At 41.1% G+C, this 15,642-nt stretch overlaps 1 protein-coding gene across 3 annotated transcripts in view; it reads left to right on the top strand.

The window, feature by feature from the left end:
• The window catches only part of LOC138792217 (NACHT, LRR and PYD domains-containing protein 3-like), a 105,481-nt gene that overhangs the window by 16,877 nt on the left and 72,962 nt on the right, over positions 1–15,642 (top strand). For all 3 annotated transcript variants that reach the window (XM_069969360.1, XM_069969362.1, XM_069969361.1), the window contains exon 2: positions 11,566–11,647. In XM_069969360.1, coding sequence (XP_069825461.1) covers positions 11,626–11,647 — 22 coding nt within the window. In that variant the 5' untranslated portion in view covers positions 11,566–11,625. The remainder of the gene's footprint in view (positions 1–11,565; positions 11,648–15,642) is intronic.

Here is a 15,642-nt window from a genome sequence, read left to right on the forward strand (position 1 = left end):
TCTCTACACTTCACCTGTACTCGGCCCCACAGATCCTGTATTTCTACATTCTGAAGACCTGAGAGGTAAGACGCTGCTCTCTCTTATATGCTGGAGATATATATATATATATATATATATATATATATATATATATATATATATATACTGTATATAGAGTTGTGTGTTTTATAGGGGAGGATATTACACTAGTGAGTTATATGAGGGGGAACAGGTTTAGGCCGTTGTTCACACTGTTACTTTTGACTATTAGCGAATCAATAAGGAAACATTATAGCAGCAGAGACAGCAGACAGGACAGGCTGCGGCTATATATGTATACAGGGAGTCATAAACCTAAACCATATACTGTGCACTGAAGTAATAGGTGTTACACCTTATCCAAGTGATTCGGTTTTTTGCAGCACTTTGTACTCTGACTGTGTTAAATTTTGGTCAATATGTTAACCCAGGAGCGTAGCTAATGTCTCATGGGCCCTGGAACAGGAGGTCATCTTGGGCACCCACCCCCCCGACCATGTGACGCTACTCCATAAGTGATCAGCTGCTCTTCAGGGGCTGCCGCAAGTCAATCTGCGCTGTGAACTGGCAAGAAGCAAAAGGCTTCCTTGACCATGTAGTTGCTATGTGAAGTTACTACAGCTCAGCTCCCATACATTGTGTCAGGGGTTGAGCTGCAGTAACCCAGCATAACAACTACATAGCCCTGCAGAACAGCTGATCAGTGGGTTTTGGCAGCCTGATCACACATTGATATCCTATCCAGAGGATAGGATATCAATATGTAGAATTAGAACTACTATAGGGAATGGGGACATTTTCATAAGTATTTACATAACAGTATATAGTGTGTGAATTATTATAGTGCTTGAAAATCCCTATATTGTAATCCGTATTCTTCTTCTTCCGTTTCTTCTTCTTCTTCCGTTTCTTCTCCTTCCAGCCATTTTCTGCGCATAATACAGCCCGAACCGCTTTGCGCACACACTCCGTTCAAACTGCGTTTTGAAGCCCTCGGCGGTATGAGGTGTGCTATCTATTTTTCGTTTCGATCGGATTTGTCGTTTTTAAGAAATTTACGTTTAAACATCCCTAATTTCCCATAGAAAATAATGGCCCATTGGAAATAATGGCCACACTCTTAACGCTGACAGCCAATCACAGCACATATGCAAATAGCTGAAATATAGCAGCCAATAGGAACTCTAAGGTCTTGTCAGGCAATGTATCACAACATTAACAGTCACATCTCCACTATTGGCCAATAGAAGATGTAATATATGGAAGGTCCTTAACGATTTTGTCTCACTGACATGAGTAAGATTGTCATGGTAACCGAGCAATGATCTTTACCATTATAAGTAGCAGAGTTCAGTCAGTAAAGTAGCAGAGCTGAGGCAGCCATGTAGCCGGTACGGGATCCAAGCTGCTCTTACAGGGATGGTACCCAAGCCGCTCTTAAAGAAACGGTACCAAGCTGATTTTAAAGGGACGGTACCCAAGTCGCTCCTAAAGGGACAGTACCCAAGCCGCCCTTAAAGGGTCAGTACTAAAGCTGGTCTTCAAATGGTGGTACCTAAGTCGCTTTTAAAGGGAGAGTACTTAAGCTGGTCTTAAAGGGACAGTATGTAGGTCACTCAAAGCGTTGTCACCCAAGTCCCTCCTTAAGGAACTGTACCAAAGTTGCTCTTAAATGGACTGTACCAAAGTCGCTCTTAAAGGGAGGAGGGAAGTCACTGGTAAAGGGGCGCTCTTTTCAAGCACTATGTATTTCCCTGGAAATGCAAATCTAGTTCCCATTGTTATTACTTCTCTGGCACTGCTCGGCTGCCCTCTGCTCTGCTGCTGTCTGCTGTGTTGCCCTCTGCACTGTCACCCTCTGCAGTGTTTCCCTCTGCTTTGCTGTGTTGCCATCTGCTCTGCTGTTGCCTTCTGCTCTGCTGTTGCTTTCTGCTGTGTTGCCCTCTGCTCTGCTGTTTCCTTCTGCTGTGTTGCCTTCTGCTCTGCTGTGTTGCCCTGTGTTCTGCTGCCCTCTACTGTGTTGCCCTCTGCTCTGCTGTGTTGCCCTGTGTTCTGCTGCCCTCTGCTCTTCTGCCCTCTACTGTGTTGCCCTCTGCTCTGCTGTGTTGCCCTGTGTTCTGCTGCCCACTGCTGTGTTGCCCTGTGTTCTGCTGCCCTCTGCTGTGTTGTCATTTGCTGTGTTGTCCTCTGCTGCCCTCTGCTGTGTTGCCATCTGTTGTGCTGCCCTCTACTGTGTTGCCCTCTTCTGTGCTGCCCTCTGCTTTGCTGCCCTCTGCTGTGTTGCCCTCTGCTCTGCTGCCCTGTGTTCTGCTGCTCTCTGCTGTGTTGCCCTCTGCTCTGCTGCCCTCTGCTGTGTTGCCCTGTGTTCTGCTGCCCTGTGTTCTCCTGCCCTCTGCTGTGTTGTCCTCTGCTCTGCTGCCATCTGCTGTTACCCTCTGCTCTGCTGCCCTCTTCTGTATTGCCCTCTGCTCTGCTGCCCTCTGCTGTGTTGCCCTCTGCTCTGCTGCCCTGTGTTCTGCTGCTCTCTGCTGTGTTGCCCTGTGTTCTGCTGCCTTCTGCTGTGTTGCCCTGTGCTGTGTTGCCCTCTGCTGTCCTGCCCTCTGCTGTGTTGCCCTGCTCTGCCACCCTCTGCTGTGTTGCCCGCTGCTATGTTGCCCTGTGTTCTGCTGCCCTCTGCTGTGTTTCCCTCTGCTCTGCTGCCCTCTGCTGTGTTGCCCTTTGCTCTGATGTGCTGCCCTGTGTTCTGCTGCCCTCTGTTGTGTTGCCCTCTGGTCTGCTGTGCTGCCCTGTGTTCTGCTGCCCTCTGCTGTGTTGCCCTGTGTTCTTCTACCCTCTGCTGTGTTGCCCTGTGCTCTGCTGCCCTCTGCTGTGTTGCCCTCTGCTGTGTTGCCCTGTGCTCTGCTGCCCTCTGCTGTGTTGCCCTCTGCTCTGCTGTGCTACCCTGTGTTCTGCTGCCCTCTGCTATGTTGCCCTCTGCTCTACTGCCCTCTGCTGTGTTGCCCTGCTCTGCTGCCCTCTGCTGTGTTGCCCTCTGCTGTGTTGCCCTCTGCTCTGCTGCCCTCTGCTGTGTTGCCCTGCTCTGCTGCCCTCTGCTGTGTTGCCCTCTGCTGTGTTGCCCTCTGCTGTACTTCCCTCTGCTGTGTTGCCCTCTGCTGTGCTTCCCTGTGTTCTGCTGCCCTCTGCTGTGTTGCCCTCTGCTGTGCTGCCCTGTGTTCTGCTGCCCTCTGCTATGTTGCCCTCTGCTCTGCTGCCCTCTGCTGTGTTGCCCTGCTCTGCTGCCCTCTGCTGTGTTGCCCTCTGCTGTACTTCCCTCTGCTGTGTTGCCTTTTGCTGCATTTTCTCTGGTGTCAGGATCTCGCTCTTGTTCTCTTCACACAGTCTCCTGTATGTTACCAGCAAGGACCTGATGACATAATCAGGAAGGTCATCTTAGATCCTTGCAGGTAGATAAAGAGGTGATAGCCCTGTAGGGCTCTGAGCGGCCTCCTTACTTCTGGGACATCACTCACATTACTGCAATCTGAAGATTCTGCACAAATAGCTGCACAATGCAATAATGTGGGTGACGGGTTATGTGCCAGGGCAGCGGGCTAGTCAATGAGTTCCCACCCCATCAGGGACCAGAAATCCTCAAAGAAGAAGCAGCAGTCCTGCCCGCAGCTCCACAGGACCTATTCCTATTGCCGTAACTGTGCGCCGGCCTCATCTGGCCTGGAGAAGGGGCCTCTGCAGGGCCAAGTACCCATCGTTTACCCTGCAGCAGCCGCTTGCTTTCATCTTGGAGGGGCAGCAGATTAGCAGTTTCTGCTCAGGCTGGAGAGAGGGGAGCACTACACACCGGGGTGAGGAATGGTCGGGGTTCAAGGCCCCAACCGGCTCCGGTGCTTGGGATATAGCAGCAGCTGCACTAAGCAAGGTGGCAAGAGAGTGCTGGTCGGGGCCCCCCTGGCTGCTGCGCCTAGGGACAGCTGCGACCGCTGTAGCTACGCCACCACCTTAACCTCTATGGTGTCATCAGCCTTGGGCTATGTTCCAAAAATGCCTTTTTCTCGGGAAAACATTTTTCTTCTGATAAAGACAGATGTCATTAATGTTCATGATCATTAATGACGTCCATCTTTATCAAAATACTGACATTTTTCATGTTTTGGAAACATAGCCAAATACTTACACAGCCCATGTCATCAAACATATACTTTTATAGAGGGTGTCAGTAGCTGTATTATCTAGCAGGTGTCATCAGCCGTATACAGTGGTACCTTGGCTTAAGAGTAACTTGGTTTAAGAGCGTTTTGCAAGAAGAGCTCACAGTTTTTCAAAATTGTGACTTGGTGTAAGAGCATTGCTTTGGTGTAAGAGTTCCCTATACTGGGTGGGAGGGGGAGTGAGGGAGGGGCATGGTCTGCATAGCGGGGTCTACAGCACTGTACTCCAAATCATAGAAGATCCACCTTAGGCTGGGGCTTACATCAGGGGACAGGACTGTGGAGGTAATCTCTCCATAGCTGTAACCCCTCTCTCCCCGGACAGAGAGTGCTGCTATACTGTGCCCACATCTGCCATGCTAATTCCTTCAAGCTCCCTGCAGTTTCTGTCAGCCCTTGTGTCTCCCTTCCTCTCCATTCCTGCACTTACACTTAGCTATACAAACTGCTGCTATAATGTGCCTGCACTCACACTCAGCTATACACACTGCTGCTATAATGTGCCTGCATTCACACTCAGCTATACACACTGCTGCTATAATGTGCCTGCACTTACTCTTAGCTATACACACTGCTGCTATAATGTGCCTGCATTCACACTCAGCTATACACACTGCTGCTATAATGTGCCTGCACTTACACTCAGCTATACACACTGCTGTATAGAGAAGTTTCTGTCACTGTCCTCCTGCACAGCTCTGTGATTCTCTCTTCCTGATTGATCCATCCCTATCATGTGACCACTGACAGCAGCCCTGCTTCTCTATTCTAGCCTGTTGTACTACACTACTGCATTATGGGGATCTGCAGCTCCATCCTGTATCTACAAGCTGCTGCTGTGTTATCAGGGTTATGCAGTTAATATACATAATACACCACATGCTGCTATACTGTATAGTAACTTATATATCACATATCCAGCTGCTGTGTTATCAGGGTTATACAGTTACTATACATTATATACCACATGCTGATTGCTATACTGTACAGTAACTTATATATCACATATCCAGCTGCTGTGTTATCAGGGTTATACAGTTACTATACATTATATACAACATGCTGCTATACTGTACAGTAACTTATATATCACATATCCAGCTGCTGTGTTATCAGGGTTATACAGTTACTATACATTATATACCACATGCTGATTGCTATACTGTACAGTAACTTATACTGTATATCACATATCCAGCTGCAGTGTTATCAGGGTTATACAGTTACTATACACTATACACCACATGCTGATTGCTATACTGTACAGTAACTTATATATCACATATCCACCTGCAGTGTTATCAGGGTTATACAGTTACTATACATTATACACCACATGATTGCTATACTGTACAGTAACTTGTATATCACATATCCAGCTGCAGTGTTATCAGGGTTATACAGTTACTATACACTATATACCACATGCTGCTATACTGTACAGTAACTTATATATCACATATCCAGCTGCTGCAGTGTTATCAGGTTATACAGTTACTATACATTATACACCACATGCTGATTGCTATACTGTACAGTAACTTTTATATCACATATCCAGCTGCTGCAGTGTTATCAGGGTTATACAGTTACTATACATTATACACCACATGATTGCTATACTGTACAGTAACTTATATATCACATATCCAGCTGCTGCTGTGTTATCAGGGTTATACAGTTACTATACATTATACACCACATGCTGCTATACTGTACAGTAACGTATATATCACATATCCAGCTGCTGCAGTGTTATCAGGTTATACAGTTACTATACATTATACACCACATGCTGATTGCTATACTGTACAGTAACTTTTATATCACATATCCAGCTGCTGCAGTGTTATCAGGGTTATACAGTTACTATACATTATATACCACATGCTGCTATACTGTACAGTAACTTATATATCACATATCCAGCTGCTGCTGTGTTATCAGGGTTATACAGTTACTATACATTATACACCACATGCTGCTATACTGTACAGTAACTTATATATCACATATCCAGCTGCTGCAGTGTTATCAGGTTATACAGTTACTATACATTATACACCACATGCTGATTGCTATACTGTACAGTAACTTATACATCACATATCCAGCTGCTGCAGTGTTATCAGGGTTATACAGTTACTATACATTATATACCACATGCTGCTATACTGTACAGTAACTTATATATCACATATCCAGCTGCTGTGTTATCAGGGTTATACAGTTACTATACATTATACACCACATGCTGCTATACTGTACAGTAACTTATATATCACATATCCAGCTGCTGCTGTGTTATCAGGGTTATACAGTTACTATACATTATACACCACATGCTGCTATACTGTACAGTAACTTATATATCACATATCCAGCTGCTGTGTTATCAGGGTTATACAGTTACTATACATTATACACCACATGATTGCTATACTGTACAGTAACTTATATATCACATATCCAGCTGCTGTGTTATCAGGGTTATACAGTTACTATACATTATATACCACATGCTGCTATACTGTACAGTAACTTATATATCACATATCCAGCTGCTGTGTTATCAGGGTTATACAGTTACTATACATTATACAGCACATGCTGCGATACTGTACAGTAACTTATAATATCACAGATTTAGCTGCTGCTGTGTTATCAGGGTTATACAGTTACTATACATTATACACCACATGCTGATTGCTGTACTGTACAGTAACTTATATATCACATATCCAGCTGCTGTGTTATCAGGGTTATACAGTTACTATACATTATATACCACATGCTGCTATACTGTACAGTAACTTATATATCACATATCCAGCTGCAGTGTTATCAGAGTTATACAGTTACTACACATTATACACCACATGCTGATTGCTATACTGTACAGTAACTTATATATCACATATCCAGCTGCTGTGTTATCAGGGTTATACAGTTATACAGGGTTGACAGCCGCTCAGGAAAAACACAGAAAAAACAGTTGCGTTTTTTAGAGAAAACAACAAAACAGAAAGACGCTGTAGGAGATCCGGAAACGAGCTCACAATCAGAAGAGGTGGAGATACAAAACACAACGAAAGAAAAGAGAGAGGCCGTAAAAACTCGAGGAAAAGAAAGAAAGAAAAAGTGAAGAAAGTTGGAGATATGTGTAAAGGGGACAGCCTAGTGGTTAATATTTCTGATAGACCACTCAGCCAAATGGAACTTCAAGTTCTAGATCGGGGGTTGGGTTTTGTCCCGACCAAGGATATTACCGAATTTGATTTCCGCGTGGAATTGTATAAATTCTGCAGACAGATGAGAATCAAGGTCCATTTTTTTGATATAAAAAGATCTGGGAGATGTTTTCCATCCCCGTTGGATGTGGTCCCCATCTCACTGCAGAAACAGAGTACATTTGATCCGATGGTAAATAATGAATCACTGCTGATGTTTGAACGCATGGTACTAGAGGAAGTACACAGTAAATGGGAAGGTATCCCAAAAGGGCATGGTAACCTCACTAGGGTAGAACAGCAAGCTCTTCAGGATCTAAGAAGTGATCCTTCCATAGTGATTAAGAAAGCAGACAAGGGAGGTGCGATTGTTGTTCAGAATCGCACCTCCTATGTCGCTGAAGCCATGCGTCAGCTTTCGGACGAGAAGGTATATCGTAAGCTTAGCCATGACCCCACGGTTAAATTTAAAGGAGAGGTTGACACATATGTAGAAGATGCTTGGGTATCAGGGGTCATTACAGAAAGGACCGCTAGAATGTTGCAAGTAGATCACCCGAGAGTCCCGGTGTTATATCTCCTCCCCAAAATCCATAAGGACTCCAGCAGCCCACCTGGGCGCCCGATTGTTTCGGGGTCCGGGTCGCTGCTGCAGTCCTTATCGGTGTATGTGGACTCGTTTCTCCAGGACATAGTTAAAAACCTGGGACGTTGCTTGCGTGACACGGGACACTTCCTCGACATCCTGGATGGTGTAAGTTCTAAGGATGTTAATTTCATATGCACGTTAGACGTGCAAAGTTTATACACCAACATCCCCCAGGATGAGGGGATGTCCTGTGTCAGGCAGCAACTTTGCAGGAATGCCCGATTGGACAATAGGATGATTAACTTCCTCATGGGATTGCTAGACTTGGTGCTTACCAGAAATTATTTTAGGTTTGATAATGATTTCTTCTTACAGTTACATGGTGTGTCCATGGGGTCTTCGGTGGCACCAAGTCTCGCTAACATTTTTATGCATGAATTTGAGGAGAAGTACATTAATGAATGTGGCATGCCCACGTCGTCCACATGGGTTCGCTATGTGGACGACGTGTGCCTGTTCTGGACAGAAAGCGAGAGCGCTTTGGTACAATTTGTCTCCAGGCTTAATGCCTGTCATCCGTCTATACAATTCACACTGGAATATCATTGTAGCGTGATTCATTTTCTAGATGTTGAAGTGCGGAAAAATGAGAGCGGTTTCGATACCACTCTGTACTCGAAACCCACGGATAGGAACAATACCTTGTTCCGCAGTAGTCATCATGCCCCGCATGTGTTTAAAAGTCTTCCTAAATCGCAATTTATCCGTGCCAAAAGGATTTCGAGTACAGAAAATGAGTATCAAAAAAACGCAAAGGTTCTTAAACGCAAATTCACACGAAGAGGGTATAAAGAAAGAGAATTAAAATCTGTGGAAAGAGAAGTCAGAAAAATGAATAGAAGTGACGTGAGAAAACAGAGGAAGAAGGAAAACAGGATGGAGAATAGGCTATTATTTAGCTCGACATATGACAGACATGCAAATTTGATTAAAAGTTCCATATTGAAATACTGGGGCTTGCTGGCTAGCGACCCCCAGTATGGTAAAATTTTCAAAGAACGTCCCATTTTTGGGTATAAGAAGAATACGGCAATAGGGAATTTATTGGTCAAAAGTGACATACAGAAAAAGAAACAAAATAGACAGACCTTTTTGGCATCCAGCAGAAAAGGCACGTTTGCGTGCATGAATTGCCAGCACTGTCACAATATAATTAAAGGAGACACGATCTATCACCCCAGCAAGGGGACAAAAATAGATGTAAGAGGATTTTTCACATGCAATGATAGAAATTTAATTTACCTGCTGAAATGCCCATGTGGGCTTGGCTATGTTGGCCAAACAAGCAGACAAATTAAAGTTCGCTTGAATGAGCACAAGTCAGCGATTAGGAAGTTCAGTGACAATAAGGATAAAAAGGATACTAAGGAATTCGGAGAAACCACAGTGGCACGCCATTTTTTTGAAAACCGCCACAATGTATGTGATCTTAGATGGCAAATATTGGAACAACTTGAGTTATGTAGCGATGTGGAGGAGAATCGTAAGCGATTGCTCCGGAGGGAAACATGGTGGATTCTGAAGCTGGAGACTCTCAGTCCTATTGGTCTGAATGAAGTATGCAGCTTCAGAGCATTTCTTTAATATGCATGCGTATATCTAACTAACTTCAGCATTCTCTTCCATTATGCATCATGCGTCTTTACTATGTGCATTATTATAAGCTTGTATATAGACATAGGGTATTTCACCAGTAATGATCCAGGCAATGTTGGATCACATGATCTTTGTTCAAGTTTTAAGGCGTTCCTCACCTGTACGTCCTCGCGCATGAGGAAGGAGGAGCCTGTCCTCCGAAACGTCCGCCGCGAGGTTGGATGGTTTGGACTGAGAGTGGAACACGCCAGCCTGTGAGCATTGGATTTAGTCCTGTACGAGATACCGGTGTAATGAAAAATAAATTTACGCAAAAGTTTGCATCTGTGTGAGTATTCTCCTTGATCTCGTGGAGTGAACACTGAAAAGCTGCAACTTTAAGGTATTTCTCGCACATTAGACACATCTTACTATAAGTATCGCTGTTGTATATCGGATTTAGTGGAATCCGCTGGATGTGCATGGACTGATATACTACTCTAGTAGTGCGGTGTTGGTTATTTATTGTTATACAGTTACTATACATTATACACCACATGCTGCTATACTGTACAGTAACTTATATATCACATATCCAGCTGCTGTGTTATCAGGTTATACAGTTACTATATATTATATACCACACACTGCTATACTGTACAGTAACTTATATATCACATATCCAGCAGCTGCAGTGTTATCAGGGTTATACAGTTACTATACATTATATACCACATGCTGCTATACTGTACAGTAACTTATAATATCACAGATTTAGCTGCTGCTGTGTTATCAGGGTTATACAGTTACTATACATTATACACCACATGCTGCTATACTGTACAGTAACTTATATATCACATATCCAGCTGCAGTGTTATCAGGGTTATACAGTTACTATACATTATACACCACATGCTGCTATACTGTACAGTAACTTATATATCACATATCCAGCTGCGGTGTTATCAGGGTTATACAGTTACTATACATTATACACCACATGCTGATATACTGTACAGTAACTTATATATCACATATCCAGCTGCTGTGTTATCAGGGTTATACAGTTACTATACATTATACACCACATGCTGCTATACTGTACAGTAACTTATATATCACATATCCAGCTGCAGTGTTATCAGGGTTATACAGTTACTATACATTATACTCCACATGCTGCTATACTGTACAGTAACTTATATATCACATATCCAGCAGCTGCAGTGTTATCAGGGTTATACAGTTACTATACATTATACACCACATGCTGCTATACTGTACAGTAACTTATATATCACATATCCAGCTGCAGTGTTATCAGGTTATACAGTTACTATACATTATACACCACATGCTGCTATACTGTACAGTAACTTATAATATCACAGATTCTGCTGTTTCTAAATGTTTCATCTGTTCTACATGTTATTCAGAATAAAGAATCATTATTTTTGGGTTGTGGAACCTATTGTCTGCATATCTATGATTTCTTATGGGAAAATTTGCTTTGGTGTAAGAGTGGATTTGGATTACAAGCGCCGTCCCGGTACAGATTATACTCCTAATCCAAGGCACCACTGTACTTATATAGATAGGATCATCAGCTATATACATACAAAGCAGTTGTCATAAGATACAAATACATAGCAGGTGTTATCAGCTGTAGCAGTAGAGATGAGTAGAGATGAGTGAATTAATTAGACAGAAATTTTATATTAGTTCTGTATTTAAAAAAAAAAATCTGAATGTTTAGCAATTTTTAAAAATGTTGTTTTGGATAAATCCTTCAAAATTGCGGATCTTCCTGACATGTGGGTATGAAAGCTATAACGTTTCTTCGTCTTTGGGTAATGAGACACTTTTTGTTCTGTTTCTTCAGTGACCTTGGTCTTTATTTTTATCCAATAAGAAGAATAAGCGGCACTCGCTGATCTGCTTTATGGGCAATTCAGTACAGAGAGGTAAGAAGGTTTCCTGTGGTCTTTATTTTTATGTCGCTTTTGTTTTAGAAAAATGTAGTATATAGTGTATGTACTGTATATGTAGTGTGGAGATGTAATGTATAGCGTATGTACTGTATATGTAGTGTGGAGATGTAATGTATAGTGTATGTACAGTATATGTAGTGTGGAGATGTAATGTATAGTAGTGTATGTACTGTATATGTAGTGTGGAGATGTAATGTATAGTAGTGTATGTACAGTATATGTAGTGTGGAGATGTAATGTATAGTGTATGTACTCTATATGTAGTGTGGAGATGTAATGTATAGCGTATGTACTGTATATGTAGTGTGGAGATGTAATGTATAGTGTATGTACTGTATATGTAGTGTGGAGATGTAATGTATAGTAGTGTATGTACTGTATATGTAGTGTGGAGATGTAATGTATAGTAGTGTATGTACAGTATATGTAGTGTGGAGATGTAATGTATAGTGTATGTACTGTATATGTAGTGTGGAGATGTAATGTATAGCGTATGTACTGTATATGTAGTGTGGAGATGTAATGTATAGTAGCGTATGTACTGTATATGTAGTGTGGAGATGTAATGTATAGTAGTGTATGTACAGTATATGTAGTGTGGAGATGTAATGTATAGTAGTGTATGTACTGTATATGTAGTGTGGAGATGTAATGTATAGTAGTGTATGTACTGTATATGTAGTGTGGAGATGTAATGTATAGTAGTGTATGTACAGTATATGTAGTGTGGAGATGTAATGTATAGTAGTGTATGTACTGTATATGTAGTGTGGAGATGTAATGTATAGTGTATGTAGTGTATATGTAGTGTGGAGATGTAATGTATAGTGTATGTACTGTATATGTAGTGTGGAGATGTAATGTATAGCGTATGTACTGTATATGTAGTGTGGAGATGTAATGTATAGTAGCGTATGTACTGTATATGTAGTGTGGAGATGTAATGTATAGTGTATGTACTCAATATGTAGTGTGGAGATGTAATGTATAGTAGTGTATGTACTGTATATGTAGTGTGGAGATGTAATGTATAGCGTATGTACTGTATATGTAGTGTGGAGATGTAATGTATAGCGTATGTACTGTATAAGTAGTGTGGAGATGTAATGTATAGTGTATGTACTGTATATGGAGTGTGGAGATGTAATGTATAGTGTATGTACTGTATATGTAGTGTGGAGATGTAATATGGATTAGGGATTGCATGGGCCACACCATACTCTGTTATTTGTACCCGTGGGCTGGATAGCTGGTCCCACGTATAGTCAGGGATCGGTTATGTACTAGTAAGTGCTCAGCCGAGCAGGGTTTATTTGTGTTTAAGCCTTTGTTTTGTGTTTTGACGTTAAGTGTGAAATAAATACACTTAAATTGGACATTACCCTGTCTGTGTCCCTGCTTACTGTACTGCTACCTAGGATCGACCAGAGCTATTCCCCACAGTATGTATGTACTGTATATGTACTGTGGAGATGTAATGTATACTGTATGTACTGTATATGTAGTAAGGAGATGTAATGTATAGTGTATGTACTGTATATGGAGTGTGGGGATGTAACGTATAGTGTATGTATTGTATATGTACTGTGGAGATGTAATGTATAGTGTATGTAGTGTATATGTAGTGTGGAGATGTAATGTATATTGTATGTATTGTATATGTACTGTGGAGATGTAATGTATAGTGTATGTAGTGTATATGTAGTGTGGAGATGTAATGTATAGTGTATGTACTGTATATGTAGTGTGGAGATGTAATGTATAGCGTATGTACTGTATATGGAGTGTGGGGATGTAACGTATAGTGTATGTATTGTATATGTACTGTGGAGATGTAATGTATAGTGTATGTAGTGTATATGTAGTGTGGAGATGTAATGTATAGTGTATGTACTGTATATGTAGTGTGGAGATGTAATGTATAGCGTATGTACTGTATATGGAGTGTGGGGATGTAATGTATAGTGTATGTACTGTATATGTAGTGTGGAGATGTAATATGTAGTGTGGAGATGTAATGTATAGTGTATGTACTGTATATGTAGTAAGGAGATGTAATGTATAGCGTATGTACTGTATATGTAGTGTGGAGATGTAATGTATAGCGTATGTACTGTATATGTAGTAAGGAGATGTAATGTATAGTGTATGTACTGTATATGTAGTAAGGAGATGTAATGTATAGCGTATGTACTGTATATGTAGTGTGGAGATGTAATGTATAGCGTATGTACTGTATATGTAGTAAGGAGATGTAATGTATAGTGTATGTACTGTATATGTAGTGTGGAGATGTAATGTATAGCGTATGTACTGTATATGGAGTGTGGGGATGTAATGTATAGTGTATGTACTGTATATGTAGTGTGGAGATGTAATGTATAGCGTATGTACTGTATATGGAGTGTGGGGATGTAATGTATAGTGTATGTACTGTATATGTAGTGTGGAGATGTAATGTATAGTGTATGTACTGTATATGGAGTGTGGGGATGTAATGTATAGTGTATGTACTGTATATGTAGTGTGGAGATGTAATATGTAGTGTGGAGATGTAATGTATAGTGTATGTACTGTATATGTAGTAAGGAGATGTAATGTATAGTGTATGTACTGTATATGTAGTGTGGAGATGTAACGTATATTGTATGTATTGTATATGTACTGTGGAGATGTAATGTATAGTGTATGTAGTGTATATGTAGTGTGGAGATGTAATGTATAGTGTATGTACTGTATATGTAGTGTGGAGATGTAATGTATAGCGTATGTACTGTATATGGAGTGTGGGGATGTAATGTATAGTGTATGTACTGTATATGTAGTGTGGAGATGTAATATGTAGTGTGGAGATGTAATGTATAGTGTATGTACTGTATATGTAGTAAGGAGATGTAATGTATAGTGTATGTACTGTATATGTAGTGTGGAGATGTAATGTATAGCGTATGTACTGTATATGTAGTGTGGAGATGTAATGTATACTGTATGTACTGTATATGTAGTAAGGAGATGTAATGTATAGTGTATGTACTGTATATGTAGTGTGGAGATGTAACGTATATTGTATGTATTGTATATGTAGTGTGGAGATGTAATGTATAGTAGTGTATGTACTGTATATGTAGTGTGGAGATGTAATGTATAGTGTATGTACTGTATATGTAGTGTGGAGATGTAATGTATAGTAGTGTATGTACTGTATATGTACTGTGGAGATGTAATGTATAGTGTATGTAGTGTATATGTAGTGTGGAGATGTAATGTATAGTGTATGTACTGTATATGTAGTGTGGAGATGTAATGTATAGCGTATGTACTGTATATGTAGTGTGGAGATGTAATGTATAGTGTATGTACTGTATATGTAGTGTGGAGATGTAATGTATAGTGTATGTACTGTATATGGAGTGTGGGGATGTAATGTATAGTGTATGTACTGTATATGTAGTGTGGAGATGTAATATGTAGTGTGGAGATGTAATGTATAGTGTATGTACTGTATATGTAGTAAGGAGATGTAATGTATAGCGTATGTACTGTATATGTAGTGTGGAGATGTAATGTATAGTGTATGTACTGTATATGTAGTGTGGAGATGTAATGTATAGCGTATGTACTGTATATGGAGTGTGGAGATGTAATGTATAGTAGTGTATGTACTGTATATGTAGTGTGGAGATGTAATGTATAGTAGTGTATGTACAGTATATGTAGTGTGGAGATGTAATGTATAGCGTATGTACTGTATATGTAGTGTGGAGATGTAATGTATAGTAGCGTATGTACTGTATATGTAGTGTGGAGATGTAATGTATAGTAGTGTATGTACAGTATATGTAGTGTGGAGATGTAATGTATAGTGTATTGTAAGAGAGGCATGGTTTGGGAGCACAGATATCTGCCACTGAAGTGGTTAAACTGTGTCTGGTAAGCCCTGGGTGTGTCTCTGGTAACCAAGGGGTTAA

Source organism: Dendropsophus ebraccatus, chromosome 5 (genome assembly GCF_027789765.1).
Source record: "Dendropsophus ebraccatus isolate aDenEbr1 chromosome 5, aDenEbr1.pat, whole genome shotgun sequence".
NCBI classification, from domain to species: domain Eukaryota; kingdom Metazoa; phylum Chordata; class Amphibia; order Anura; family Hylidae; genus Dendropsophus; species Dendropsophus ebraccatus.